General features: G+C 32.6%; 1 protein-coding gene across 4 annotated transcripts in view; it reads left to right on the forward strand.

Annotated features, from left to right (window-relative positions):
* Positions 1-9870, forward strand: part of CTF18 (P-loop containing nucleoside triphosphate hydrolases superfamily protein) — a 52590-nt gene extending 42720 nt beyond the window's left edge. The window contains exons 23-24 of one of the 4 annotated variants that reach the window (XR_015817682.1): positions 2775-2907; positions 9643-9870. Coding sequence is in view for 3 of the 4 variants with exons in the window: in XM_088215374.1 (XP_088071500.1) it covers positions 188-256 (69 nt within the window). In the remaining variant the exon portion in view is untranslated. Of the gene's footprint in view, positions 1-187; positions 404-2774; positions 2908-9642 lie in introns of those variants that run through there. The other 3 variants (XM_088215374.1, XM_088215373.1, XM_088215375.1) reach the window with 3 other exon arrangements.
* Positions 9871-14586: the final 4716 nt, after the last annotated feature.

Genomic DNA, 14586 nt, shown 5'->3' on the forward strand with positions numbered 1-14586 from the left:
AATGATATCTGCACATTACAAGTTCATACTTAAACCCGATGCATTAAGACCAACTATTGTTTAACTATATTTGATCACTTTTAAACGAGCTCATTAAATTGATAGCCTGATATGCATACCAAACCTCATATTAAGCCCACATGTTAGAAAAAACTCAATAATTTCTCACTTGAGATTTATGTGACAGCTTAATTACTCAGAACTGTGCTATCAATACATGAATGTATCACCAAACAATCCTGTCCATCGATCATAAAGACATAAGATTAAAGCGGTCTTCACTGCAGGTAACGTAGCTAATGCCATCAATGGTTACGTATATCGGTATAATTGAATGACATAGATCAAATATGGATGTGTAGCATAGAAATTATATGCTATGTGATCTAAGCATGCTTATTTCCAACTAGTTTTACCTTAATCTTAGTGAATCAACTATAAGAAAATTCAGAAATAATATATATAAACAAAACTAAAACACAAAAACTGGAATGAAACCATATATATACATAAACAAAAACCAAAATACAAAGTTTGTGACATGTCTTACAAAATAAATGCAACTATAGTACAAGACTCCCACTGAAACTACACATCATCTGGGGATTCAACATCCATATGAGCAGTGTGCTCATGAAAGACCTTAGGTGGTAATCCCTTAATGAGCGGATCCGCAATCATGGAGTTTGTTCCAATGTGTTTTATCGATATCTGCTTACTTTAAACTCTTTCTTTAACAACGAAGAACTTGATATTTATATATTTTGATTTCATCGAGCTTCTGTTGTTGTTAGAATACATAACTACAGACTTATTGTCACAAAATATCTTTAATGATCTTTCTATGCTATCAACAATATGCAGTTCAGTGACAAAATTTTGCAGCTATATTCTATGATTGAATGCCTCATAACAAGTTATAAACTCTGCTGACATAGTAGAAGAGGTTACAAGTGTTTGTTTAGCATTCTTTTAGGAAATAGCTCCCCCAGCAAGCAAGTAAATATAACATCATGTAGATTTTCTACTGTCTTGACATCCGGTGAAATCAGAATCAGAATAACCAATGATCTTCATCTTATTTGACTACTGTATATGAGCATATACCATTTTGTTCTCTGTAGATACCACATGATACGTTTGGCTACTTTCCAATGATCCATACTTGGATTGCAAAATTCCAACAATGTACGCAATATCCGAACGCGTAGAGGTTTGTGCATATATAAGATTTTTTACAGTTGAACCATAAAGAATCTTTTGTATCTCCGTAATCTCTAAATCATTCTTGGAGCATTAACTCAGAGTAAGCTTGTTCCTTTAAATGCAAGGGAGTCAACTGGTTTACAATCCTGCATGCCAAAACTTTTCAAAACCTTTTTTATATAATTTTTTTGTGATAATTCAAGAATACTACGAGAGCAATCCCGGTGTATCTAAATTCCTAATACAAAAGAGGCGTTCTCAAGATTTTTCATATCAAATTTCTTTGTCAGAAATTTCTTGATTTCGTGTAATAAACTTATATCAGTACTAACAAGTAATATGTCATTGACATATAAAAGAAGAAAAATATACTTACTCTCACTAAACTTGTGGTATACACGATGTTCCACTAAGGTGCTTAAGTGCATAAATGGATTTCTTTAATTTGCAAACCATTTGCTATCCATTTCTGAATACAAAGTTTTCTAATTGCACTATGTAAATCATCTCATCAATGTCACCATTGAAAAATGCTATCTTAATATCTATCTGATGTAACTAAAGATCAAAATGTGTCACTAAAGCCATTATAGTTCTCAAAGAGTTTTTCGACGAAACCGGAGAGAGAGTCTTTTTATAATCGATGTTTTCTTTCTATGTAAAGTCCTTAATAACAAGACGAGTCTTGTACCTCTCCACATTACCTTTCGAATCCCTTTTCGTTTTAAATATCTATTTGCAACCAATGGATATTGCATCCTTAGACAATGGGAGAATATCTCAAATATTATTGTCCTTCATGGACTTTATCTCTTCATTCATGACATCAATCCACTTTTGAAAATTAGAACTTTTCATAACTTGACGGAAGTTGATAGGATCATCTTCTATTGTACTAATGTCAAACTCATGTTCTTGGAGATATACAATATAATTATCTGGAATTGCACTTCTTCTCTCTCTGGTGGATCTCCTTAATGGCATAAAGTCTTGAGGGTGTGAAGTTTGTACTTCAGGAACAGTTTCCTAAACAGAAGTAGGAGATACTATGATATTGTCTTGATCTCGAGTTGTTTTTTGAACAATGTTAGGTATAAGAATCTAATTCTAATAATTGTTAAGAGCAACTGAGGGAATAGGAATATTGAACCATTCTTTTTCAAAGATAAGGTCTCGAACTCTTTTTTTCCCCCGCAAGCTCAACATTCTCAAAGAATTGGGCATTTTCTGTTTCGAAAATTATCTTAATAGTAGGATCATAAAATTTGTAATCCCTGAATCGCTCAGAATAACCAACAAAATAGCAACAATAGTCCTAGAGTTCAGTTTCTTTTCATATGGCCTATAAGGTCTAATCTCAGTTAGACATCCCCAAATGTGCAAATGTCTCAAATTAAGCTTCTTGACTGTCCAAAACTCATAAGGGGTATTTGTAGTTGTTTTAGTTGGAACTCTATTGAGTAGATATATTGTGATCTTTAATGTTTCTCTCTAGAGTGATTCAGGTAAAGTAGAATAATTAATCATACTTTTTACCATATCCTTAAGTGTTCTGTTTTGCCTTTCAGCAACACCATTCATGTTAGGAGAACCTAACATGGTGTACTGTGGGATGATACCGCATTCCTTTAAGAAGCGAGCAAATGGCCTTGGATGCTGTTCACCTGAACCGTCAGATCTATTATAGTATTCACCACTATGGTCAGATCTAACAATCTTAATCTTTTTATTGAGTTGTTTCTCAATTTCTATTTTAAAATTTTTGAACACATTCAGGGACTGAAACTTTTCATGAATGAGATATAGGTATCCATATCTTGAATAATTATTTATGATCATTATGAAATATTGTTGACCATTCCAAGAACTCGTAGGGAATGGTCCACAAATATCTGTATGAATGAGTTCTAATACGTTCATAGTCCTGTTGGCACCTAGTCTTTTAATGTTTGTCTGTTTCCCCTTGATACAATAGACATATATGTCAAAATTTGTAAAATCAAAAGGATCTAGAATTCAATCTGACACAAGCCTCTCAATTCTCCTTTGGGAGATGTGGCATAATCTCTTGTGTCATAATGAAACGAAATTCTCTTTGGTTAATTTTCTCTTTACACCTCTTGTACTAACATGCAAGTATTCATTATAAGAAACAACTGTATCAAGTAAATAAAGATTATCATGCGCTGATAAAAAAGTAGAACCAACTAAATTTGAATTAAGAAAAAAATTAAATTTTTCATTGCCAAATAAACATGAATAACCAAATTTGGTCAATATAAAAACAGAATCAAATTTCATCTAAATTACGGTACAATAAAAGTTTTTTCTAAATCCAAATAAAATTCAGTCCTTAACAATAATTTAAATTTGTCAATTGCTTCCTCCTCGACGGGTTTGTCATCGCCCATATAAATAAATCTGGCACCATTATTTGGCTTGCGGCAATGGAGGCAACCCTGCCTAGACACATTGATGTGAGTTGTGGCATTAGAATCTATCCACCAGGTGTGTGTAGGCACAGAAGTTAAATTAACTTCAAAACAAACAAAATTAAAAAGCATACATTTCTTTGTGCACCACGCATGATAGTTAGTGCATTGTTTTTTTTGGTGTCCCAGGGCTATACAAAAGAAACATACATTTTCGGTCTGAACCTTTTGTTGCTTCTTCTGTTGTACTAGAACCGCAACAGATTTACTTGTTTTTTTCTTGTTCTTTTTATACTTTGATATCATTACGAAATGAGCACTCTCTGTCCTCTCAGACTTGAGCATTTCCTCTTCCTGAACACAATGTGAAATGAGTTTTTTTAGATTTCAGGATTCTTTCTGACAGTTGTATGTTAGCTTAAAATGATTGAACTATGATGGATGAGAAATCAAAACAAAGTACACAAGTATTTCTTCTGACAATTACACTCTAAGTGCCTTAAGTTTTGCATGCACATGTGACATTTTCATTTTGTGCTCTCTGATGTTTCTATTTGCCTTATATCTCATGGAAACAAGAGTCGATAGAAGTGTATATGCCTTGCCTTTATCACTTATGGTGAAATGTTGTTATAAAGAATGAAAAAAATCTCTAACTGTTGTGATCTCATCGGACATAGTGTTTCGAAAAACCTCTAGAATAACTTGTTTCACAACCAACATACGTATACGGTTTGACCGATCCCATCTTTCAAACTCCTTTTTCTCAGAGGTACTGTTAGGAGTAATTGGATTGACTTGATCAACCCGTAAAACCCAATCCGGATCCATAATTTCAAGCACAAGTCGAACACTATTCTTCCATTGCTTGAAGTTTATGCCATTTAACATTGAGATGCAATTAACATTCGCAGTGATACTTTCAGTAAAAAATGAAGTTGAACAGAGAACATAAAAAAAAAATTAATTAATACTCACATAAAATTGTAAATCATAAAATTTAATAATGAATTTCAAATAAATGTATATTCCTATATTAAGGTATCGAGCACTCCATTAATATTTTATCTTTGAACAGAATATTAACTTGTAAGTGATACCCTGTAACAGTAATTAAATACAGACATTAGAAACACATCAAATAATAAATCTTCATTTGGGTCGATTTAAAGTTTACATGTTGTACTGAATAACTGTCACGTATTCATTACTTCAAAAATGGAATACAATAATGTTAAATATTAATATTTTTTTGGACCGATTAGTGTTCACATAAATTACACGTATACAACTATTTACACTATGTAATAAATAAATTATCCATAAAAGATGTCACTTTAGTAACATGTGTAAATTAATTTATTTCAATATGTATATGCATATACCAATATTAAAATTAAAACCAAATTTAAATTGAATTAGTAAGAAAATCAACAACAAAATGACCAAAAATATTTTTTTTGTCAAAAGTTGACCGTTGATCAAGTCGGGTCAAGCGTTGACTGGGTCCGGTCAACACAGGATCGGTCCTGAGCCGGGTTGGCCTAGCCAAAAACTGCCTGGGCTTTGGCCCACCCAAATGGGCCTCTCCTTTCTTTCTTTTCTTCCTTTTCTTTCTTTTCTTCCTATTCTTTCCTTCTTGTGGACCAAGCCCACATAATTTAAAATTTAAAACACAACAATAAAATCCAAGCAGGCCAAAACTTTCTTTTTTTCTTTTTTTTTTTCTTCTCCTCCTTCCTCATGCAGCCTGTAACGTCTGCAAAATAAATGCTACAGTAACAGCTGGAAATTTCCAACCGTTATGCACAAGATTCGGCAGCCGTTTTGGCTGCCGAACGGTCGCGTGATCACCGGCCTTTCTTCTTCATGTAGCGGCGGTCGGCTGCTGCTTTTCTTTCTTGTTTTTCTGCTTCATATATATATATATATATATCCTCAATAGACATACATATATATATATACATATTTAATTCTAAACTTCTGCATATATATATATTTCTTTTGCATATATTTCTGCATATATAATTCAGTCCAACAAAAATAAAATTCAAAATCTAAAATTATGAATCTAAAATTTAAAATTACAAAGTAAAAAATTTTTTCTCAAAAATTCAATAGAGAAATGTCACTAATACTAATTGTTGAAATAAAAATTCTTTTTAAATCCGTAAATTTATAAAAACAAAACATATAATCTCATATTTAATTAATGAGAAATGTAAGCTAAAGCGTATCTGAATCTATCGCGAAAGAATTGTTCGCGGTCGGTGGTAAAATCTTCTGAATTAACATGGTGCCTAAAAACTAATTTTTTTTTTTATTTTTTATGATGGGATTTCAAAAAAATAAAATGACAATTTTGTAATTCGGGAATCATAACCGCGTTTTATATAGACAAACTTTTGCAATTTTCATTTCACCAATCATAAAATGAAAATATTACAAAAATAGTATTTGCACATTACAACCTCATATTTAAACCCGATGCATTAAAGACCAATACTGTTTAAACATATTTTATCACTTTTAAATGAGCGCGTTAAATTGATAGTATGATATGTATATCAAAGTCCAAATGTGCTTGTCTCATCTCTTCTTTACCATGATAAGTATTTGTGAAATAATTGCAATGAGAAAAGAAAAAAGGCGTTAAGAAACCCTCTTGGCCCAATTCTAGACACTTTAAGATCATTTTTCAAACCTATTCCTGCTTTGAGTCAAGAGATTAATAAATAGGCATGTCTTATTGCACTGGTCGAGGTATTAATAGTGATTGAGGGGGTTGGAGACCAAGAAGTAAGTTATTTATCAGCCAAACATTTTTCTTATGGCTAAATCCAATTTCTTAATCCCTGCAGAAAAGAAGAAGAATTTCATGTTCTTCCTTTCGAGAAGGGAGGACTCCACAAATATCCAAAGAGACGGTTCTATACCCGATTCATAACTAGACAGTTTTTCTGGGCCTTTGTTAATTGGAGCTAAAACTCCGGAAATTAGAAGTGCCAAAATAGGAATAGCACTTGATTTTATTAGAAATGCCCAGAAAATATCATATTCGTAAAGCAGAAACATAGAGGAACTCCTATGAATGTGGAAAATATACCGGATTAGTCGATTCGAATTGGAATTGATTGTCAAGTAATACATAACTGTTTTGTTTAGTCAAAACAAAAATTGAGTTTGGATCCAAGAGAGAATGAGAGAATTGTCCTATTTCTAGAGAAGAGCTTCTGGATTTGAGAGCTGCTTGCCATTGTCAATCCCCGTTTTCACTGGACCAGAATTTGACCCATCGACATGAGAGAGGACATCATGGCCTTGAAAGATAGGAAGAAAAAGAGATTTCTAAACCAAGTAATTTGTGGAATCGAGTTGTTTATGGTATAGATTTTTATGATTGAAGGTCCAAAAATGGATGTCAGGGACATGAAAATTGAAGGAAAGAAGAGGAGGATGAATCGGCTATAATGGAGGAAGAAAGAGTCATGATTGCAGCATTAGGGGAGAGAAAAATTCAGGTCTTTGATGATAACTTCTGCTCTAATAGCATAAACAAGTGTAAAGAGACATGCTTTTTTGGTGATTCTTATTGACTCGATAACTATGCTATTTATAGTTTACAAGGTTAAGTATAAAAACCTGATAAAGAATACATTAATAGTAGTATACATGGACTATACAAAAATTTAATAATATTGTATAAGACCATATTTATCCTTCTGTACTCACTTTTCTTTAACTTCTTGGAATAAAAAATAATAATTAGTACAGAAAAGAGGGATAGTGTTTACCCCTCCTTTTCACTTAAAAATTTCATCTTTTCTTTCTTCCTAACTGGGAGAAAAGCAGGGGAAAGGAAATAGCTTTAAATTTTAAAAGAAAACTTTTTATTTTATTCTTAAAAATCTAACTGGTCATTTTATTAAAAGAGTATGTTATGGGAAGACTGGTCAAGAAGCTACTGCTCAGGCTGGAGAAACTGGTGATGCTTGAGGTGTTTACGATGAAAGTTGCAGTTTTAGTGTTAAGGGGTAGTGTGTTCGGTTTGGATGGTATGGCAGCAACATGCAGTGGGTTGCAGAGGTTTGTAGAATGCTTGGTGCATTGTCTAAGTAATGAGGACTGGCAGCGAGAAAGGCTGCAGCGGAGCTGCGGAGAAGGTGGGCGGTTAGAAGCGAGATGGAGTTCTAGGTTGGTGCATTTTCTGTTGATGAGCCCTAAGGGTTAATTTTTTAACATGAATTTTTAAATTTATTCTCATTTAAAAAAAAAAGTATTCTACTCCCAACAAGGCATAAGTTCCTCTTGCTTTTGTCATTTGTAAAACTGATAACATTCGGTCGAATAGATACTTGAAACAAATCCAGAAGTTCGTGGAGTAGATTGTAATGAAAAATATTTTTAAAACTAACTTTTATTTTGAGCCATAGTTTGAGAACCAAAATGGTAATTTTCCCCTTTAAAATTAAGAGTTGGAATAAGGTAATATAGGAATTATTTTACGTTCATTAGAGTAATAGGATCAACTAAAGATCCTCAAAATTAGGGAGACGATGCTATAGTCTTCCCTATATTAATGGAAGCTAATGTGTCAATAATTTGTCAAGAAAAAAAAAATGTTTTCAGGTATCTGATTCTAGTAGATTGAAGGCTCTATGATAGTCCTAATAATAGATCCTAGAGGCCAAAATCAAACAAATTTCAAGCTTTCTGCTAGATTTTACTGTGACTAGACCCATGAATAGATTCCAAACCTCGGACTGGAAAAAAATTACTTACAGAATACTTTTTTCACTTTGTTCAGGTGGTCTGCTAGATTTCTTGTAGACTGAAGGCTCTATGATGAGTCCTAATGATTGGTCTTAAGGCCAAAATTAAACAAGCTTCAAGCTTTCTGCTAGATTTTACCGTGGATAGACCCATGACTAGATCCCAAACCTTGGACTGGAAAAGAATTACTTACAGAATATACTTTTCACTTTATTCAGGTGGTCTTGTGTTGCTATTCCCCTGTTTAGGATTAGCCAGTACAAAAGGAGAGCAGTACTGTTGTATGGTCCAGTTTTTTTGAGAATTAATAAAATTTAAGTGGAGAATTATTCTCTCTTTTATCTTCTGATTGTCATGTCAGATGAATCAAGCCCCTGCTTGATAATTTTAGCTGCCCACTGGCTTTTTTCTCTCTCAAATATCTCTCCCTTTTTCTTTCTGTTTGTGATTCTCCTTATTGCTGCTAACTAAGTCCATTTATTCTCTGTCGTTACTATTATTATTTATCGTAACAAACAGTTAAGGTTTTTCTCTCCAGAGTGAAAACAGTTGGTAAAGTCTAAAGTTTAGGCATTCCAGAATCTTAAGCATGTTCTTAGAAATTGGGAGGCATTTTCAGTGGCTATACTAGCTCTCGGAAGATGTTGGGTAGAAAACATTTTACCTTTATGCTGCAGACTTGGAAAACTAAAAGAGCCTGTGGACAGTTTATGAGTCTCCTCATTATACAAACCATTTTCAAATCCCTCGCATATTTCTCATTATAAGATTATCTCCTTTGTTGGCAAAAAAAGATCTCTTGTTTAATCATATGAGATTAGCAGATGCATGCAGCATAATTGATGACTGCTAATACAATGTTTCATACTGGAAATGGTTGCTGTTAAGTTTGTCTGTCTGAGATTGAAAATAATACTCTGCATTCACTTTGCAAATAGTCTGTGGCAAATAGAATTTCATGGTGGAAATGAAAGTTGGTTTCATTTATGTGGAATCAAATTACTGTCCTTCATATTTCTTTACCTTAAATTGGCAGGAGCAAAGGTTTGTAACTTTTGCGTAATGTGGCCACTAGATTTTAGTTAGGGTGTCAACACTTGACCGAAATCTTGATTCCATTTCTATCCATGTTTATCTGTTGTAACATGAGTACAGCGGACAAGATTAATTTGAAGAGCTGGATAAATTGTAGTAGTGCTGATTCTTTTTCTTTTGCCTTGTAAATGCACAGGGTTTTACAAATGCTGTTAAGAGGCCCGTCCGGATGCGTGAATTTCTGTAACAAGACAAATTGAAGTTGTAAAACAACTTTCATAGCAACAATTATTCTATCTGTTTATGTATATTTATATGCACACACAAAATATATTACTTAACACGGAATTACTCTTGAACACTTGGAATCCTTTCTTTGGAGAAGTAATTTTTCACATCAAGCCGTCTAACAAATTTAACCGACCATGATATCTTATACTGCCCAAAAGTTTCAGCTACTTCCTGGAGATAAAATCTCACTGTCAATATCTTTTTTTATTTTTCATTTTGCTGATGGAAACTTGTAGACACTAAGTGAGACCAGTAATTATCCGAGTATCAACCAAGTGTATATGGCTGTAAAAAAAAAATTGATAAAAGAACTTATAAAGACCAGAGAAAGGAAGATAAAAGAAATGAGAATGAGACATCATTCAAAAGGAATAAAAAGAAAAATAAAAATAGAAAAAAAGAAAGCCCTTTCAAAGCAACAAACTGAGCTATCTATCATGAATTATGATTTTCCAATTTTATGGAAGATTGGCAATGCTATAATCCTGGTAGCGACCATGCCCTTCAGTTTATAAGGATCCCAAAAAGGTCGCGATATCCCACAACTCAGGAAGTAATGAGTACTATTTATTAAATATTCTCCGAGTTTCGAGCTAGCTAAATGCACCATAAGACAAGCAAATAGGATACCCGTCTATAAAGGTTTAGCATTCTTCCTTGACACTTGTACAATGAGTAGAAAAGAAACTCTCCACCGTGGGAGACAATTATATTACCAAACATATTAAAAACATATATCCACAATTTTCATGCCACCTCACAGTGAAGGAACAAATATTTATGTGTTTCTTCTCCTTTAAGACACATTACGCAAGAATCTGGAGAAACAAACCCATATAAAAATAGAAGTTGAAGGAAGTCATTTATGTCTAGTTTTCAGTGAAAAGCAGTTCAAACAAAGAGCTTCATCTTAGAAGGAACTAGAGCGTTCCAAAACATTTGTTGAGGATAAAAAGGATATAATCGAAAAAAGAACATGGTTGTAACATGTAAAAACCAATCAAATATCCTTTTAGTTTCCGATATTACAAACTACGGGAGGATATATAAGAATTAACCAATGTGTCAATAAAATTTGAAGCGCATGGAGGATAAATTAGATTACTTAGTTGCATTCCAATTGAATTGTCAGAAATGTTAACGTCATAATTTTCTCTAAAAGAATGAAGAAAACAAATAAATGATCTACAATACACTTGTCCAACTTTATAAAGGATTAGGCTAATTGTAGGGAATTACGTTGCAGCTTATCTATATGTTCACAAACAGTTTGAAGTCATGAAAATATTTCTCCATCAAAAAAGAAGATTGATAAAAGATTAAGAATATTTCTGAATTTTTCAGCTAGAACCACTAAAGTATCATCACAAGGGCTAATGGATATTTCAAAGAAATAATTAAATGGAGAGCAGCGCTAACATATGCAAGTTTAAGTACTCTTCCCTTTCTGCCCATCAACCCTTTTGCAAAAGAGTACATGTGAGCCAAGACCTAGAAGCTGAAGGATATAGCTCCTCATCAACCTATTGTGTTATCATGTTATGCAAGTTCCTTAAATACCCTATAATTATAGCCACCAAATTTACCATTATAATTGTTAGAGCATTATGAGCGGACTCGTCTATTTCACCATGTAAAGCTATACACATAAATCTTCAACATCATTTGATGCAGACTTTGATTTTAACTTGAAGAAAATTTCAATTTCAACAACCACTTTAAATATGCCTTGAAGCATTGTTGTTAGGCTAGCACTAGTGCCACCAATCCGCTCAAATCACTTGTTACGCTACCATTCCTCTTGTCCAATCAAAAACATTTTTGCTTCTAGGAGTAAGATGAGTGTGAGTAATAACAAGGAGGTAAAGAAGTAATTTCAAGGCATTCAACAATGAATCATCTATCTGTGAGAGAAATGATGGGAATGAAACCATAACTGATAAGAACATAGAGATGAAAGGATAGATGTTGGCATTGAGATAGACAATGCATTGTATGAATTTAAGGTTTTCGCTTGCAAGCAAGGCATTGTTTGATTCTTGCCTTTTGTCTTCACTAGACAAACTCAAGTTCCAACTCTTTTAGTCATACTTTCATCTATAGTCATCTACAACTTTATGATATTAGTGTATCTGCATCCCGCATATGATTCTTGCATTTTGTCTTAAACTTCTCTCCTCCAACATAACCTCATGAAACCCATTTCTTAACCCTACTAACCAATCTTTCCTAGCTTTTGATATTGGTTTCTATAACCAAGCTATCTAGCTCCTTGGAACTCCTCAAAAATCTCTATTTTCCTTGCTCCTATATTGGCAAGAACATCATTATTCCAAGTTTTCAATTTCTCCTTTAAGTGTTTCAGCTTCTTCATAAATTTAAAACCACCCATCCTTTTATCTCTCTTTCTTACCACCATTCTAAGTGTTGAAAAACAATATGCCGAATTGAAAAAGGATAAGGCCTTATCTAATACACTAAGACATAAGTAAAATAAGAAAGTGATCTAATACACATAGAAATGTTTCTTATACCAAATCATAAAACTCATCATCCTAATGAATGGATATAAAAAACCAGTCTAATCATGATGGCATGGTGACTCATCCGTTCACTGACTAAGTGAAATGAGCGTTTTCTAATATGAGACCTCTAAGATTATAATCGTGAATAAAATCATTAAATTTTTTCATTAACATTGACATTTTGTCAATTTCTAATTTCTCTTTGAAAATTAACATATATTGAAATTTTCATGCAACCAAAATGGGTTATAAAAGCTAAACAAGTAAGATATCTCTTCATAGAAGAAAGATTTAAATTGATCCGTATCAACTTTGATGGGATATCTAGCATCGTACATGGTTAAGATTCCTTCAAAACCTCTTAATTCTAACAAACACTATTATAAGTTAGTTGAATTCTTAAGTCAAATCATATATAATATTAAATTTCAAACTCTGAAGCAACTTAATCCAAACACCACAAGACATTTGACTTAAAATTCACTAATAACATGCTGAAGGGTATATGTATATGTGTATGTTACCATAAATATTGGATGGTAGCAAACACTAAAATAAAGATTAGGGACATTGATTTCTTCATAATTTAATGGTAGAAATCACCTCATATACAAGTAGGCAAAATTGTTGCTTGGATAAACCTATATAGTTTTGTGTGCATGTACTGAGAAGTGGAAAAAAAAAACAAAAATGAATAGAACATATTCATCTATTAAATGAAATTCATTTTTTGAGAAATTTTAATTTGTTGGTACCATGCCATAGATAGTGTAACATATATAACTTAAACTATACTAATAACCTACACTAAATAAAATATATAAGTAGTGCCAATACCAAACTTTTTAGTAATAAAAAAATTATTATTATAGTATTCTTGATGTAGGATAAGTAGAATTTAAATTCATTTATTTTGTCAATTGTTTAGAATTTTTTTAAAAAAATGAGAAATAAAAAAATAGAAGTAGATTAAAGGAATCTAGAAACCAATTAAAAAGAGTAGATTGAAGATACAAAGAAAAGAAAAAGGTTTTTTTAAAAATAAACCTATGACTTATCTATTTTCACCAAGCATCAACCATCATCTAAGTAATAGAACATTGTCACAACCATCAAATGAATCTAGTTGACCAAGCCTAAATCCTAGTTGTAAATTTATGTTGGAAGAATTATCAATCACCATTAGAAAGTTAAATCGTAGCTATCCATCAAGTATAAAGCACAATGACCATCAATCTGCTGCCACTAGCACTAAATTGAGCCTTTTGTAAGACGACCAACTCTCACTTATGACCAAAATGGTGCATGGTCTCTATATACTTTTTACTATGTGATGTGAGTACAGATGACTTGAACCATTCCAACAAACATTCAAGGCAAAGAAGTTAAAGAGAACACAAGTTGGACTATCAAAAGGAAGTTACAAGGGGCTAAATCCACTCTAAAAGGGAGTTACACGGCAAAACCTATACAAGTGGCTATATGGACCTTATACTCTCAATAGGTCACAACATGGATTGTTTTATGATAGATCAAACTATTTTGGGCCATATACAATATCTAAATGGAGGGAAGCAAAGCTTGAAAGCCTCGTCAGATGGAATTAGAACACATTGGATTTCATATCATCATAATAATTGGACCAAACACAAAAATATGGACCAAAAGACTTGAGAAAGACTTCTTTAATTATCTCAAGAGATGGATTACTAAGAAAGAACAACTCGAACCAAGCATAAAAGCACACAAGGGAAGAAGAAAAAGCCCATTCGGCCATGGCAAATTGTGTCATACATTCTCACCTAATTAAGGGAAGAAGTTGAGACAAACTTATGGAAAATTCTCTTAAGCCCTGAGGGATCTTTCCCCAAGTAAGAAAAAATTCTTACCTTAAATTTTTCATCCCAAAATAGGAACCAAATTCAAAGAGAATTGACATTCAACCCAAAAGATCCTCCTCGACCAATCTTAATCTTTCAAGAAGAAAATACCAAATCTCATGCATTCAAAGGCATGGATCTCATGGGTTTAGAAAGATTATGGACAGATTTGATGTCCACTTCAAGCATTTTTCTTTTTTTCACTCAAGAATCTTATAAATTAAAAAAGGATCTTCACCAATTAAAAGACTTCCTTAAAGGAAGCTACATATCTCCATTATTTTGATTAAATCCCTCCTTATTGTAATATTTTTCTTATTTTATTTTTAATTTGGCTTCCTAGTCAAGAATATATTATTAATTAAGAGATTTATCTTCTTGTATCTTAATTGTCTTACAACTATAAAAAAGCCTCGAATTCATGATTATAAAATTAAGTTTTCG

The sequence above is a fragment of the Carica papaya genome, chromosome 3 (genome assembly GCF_054855325.1).
Source record: "Carica papaya isolate Zhongbai chromosome 3, ASM5485532v1, whole genome shotgun sequence".
In the NCBI taxonomy this organism is placed as follows: Eukaryota; Viridiplantae; Streptophyta; class Magnoliopsida; order Brassicales; family Caricaceae; genus Carica; species Carica papaya.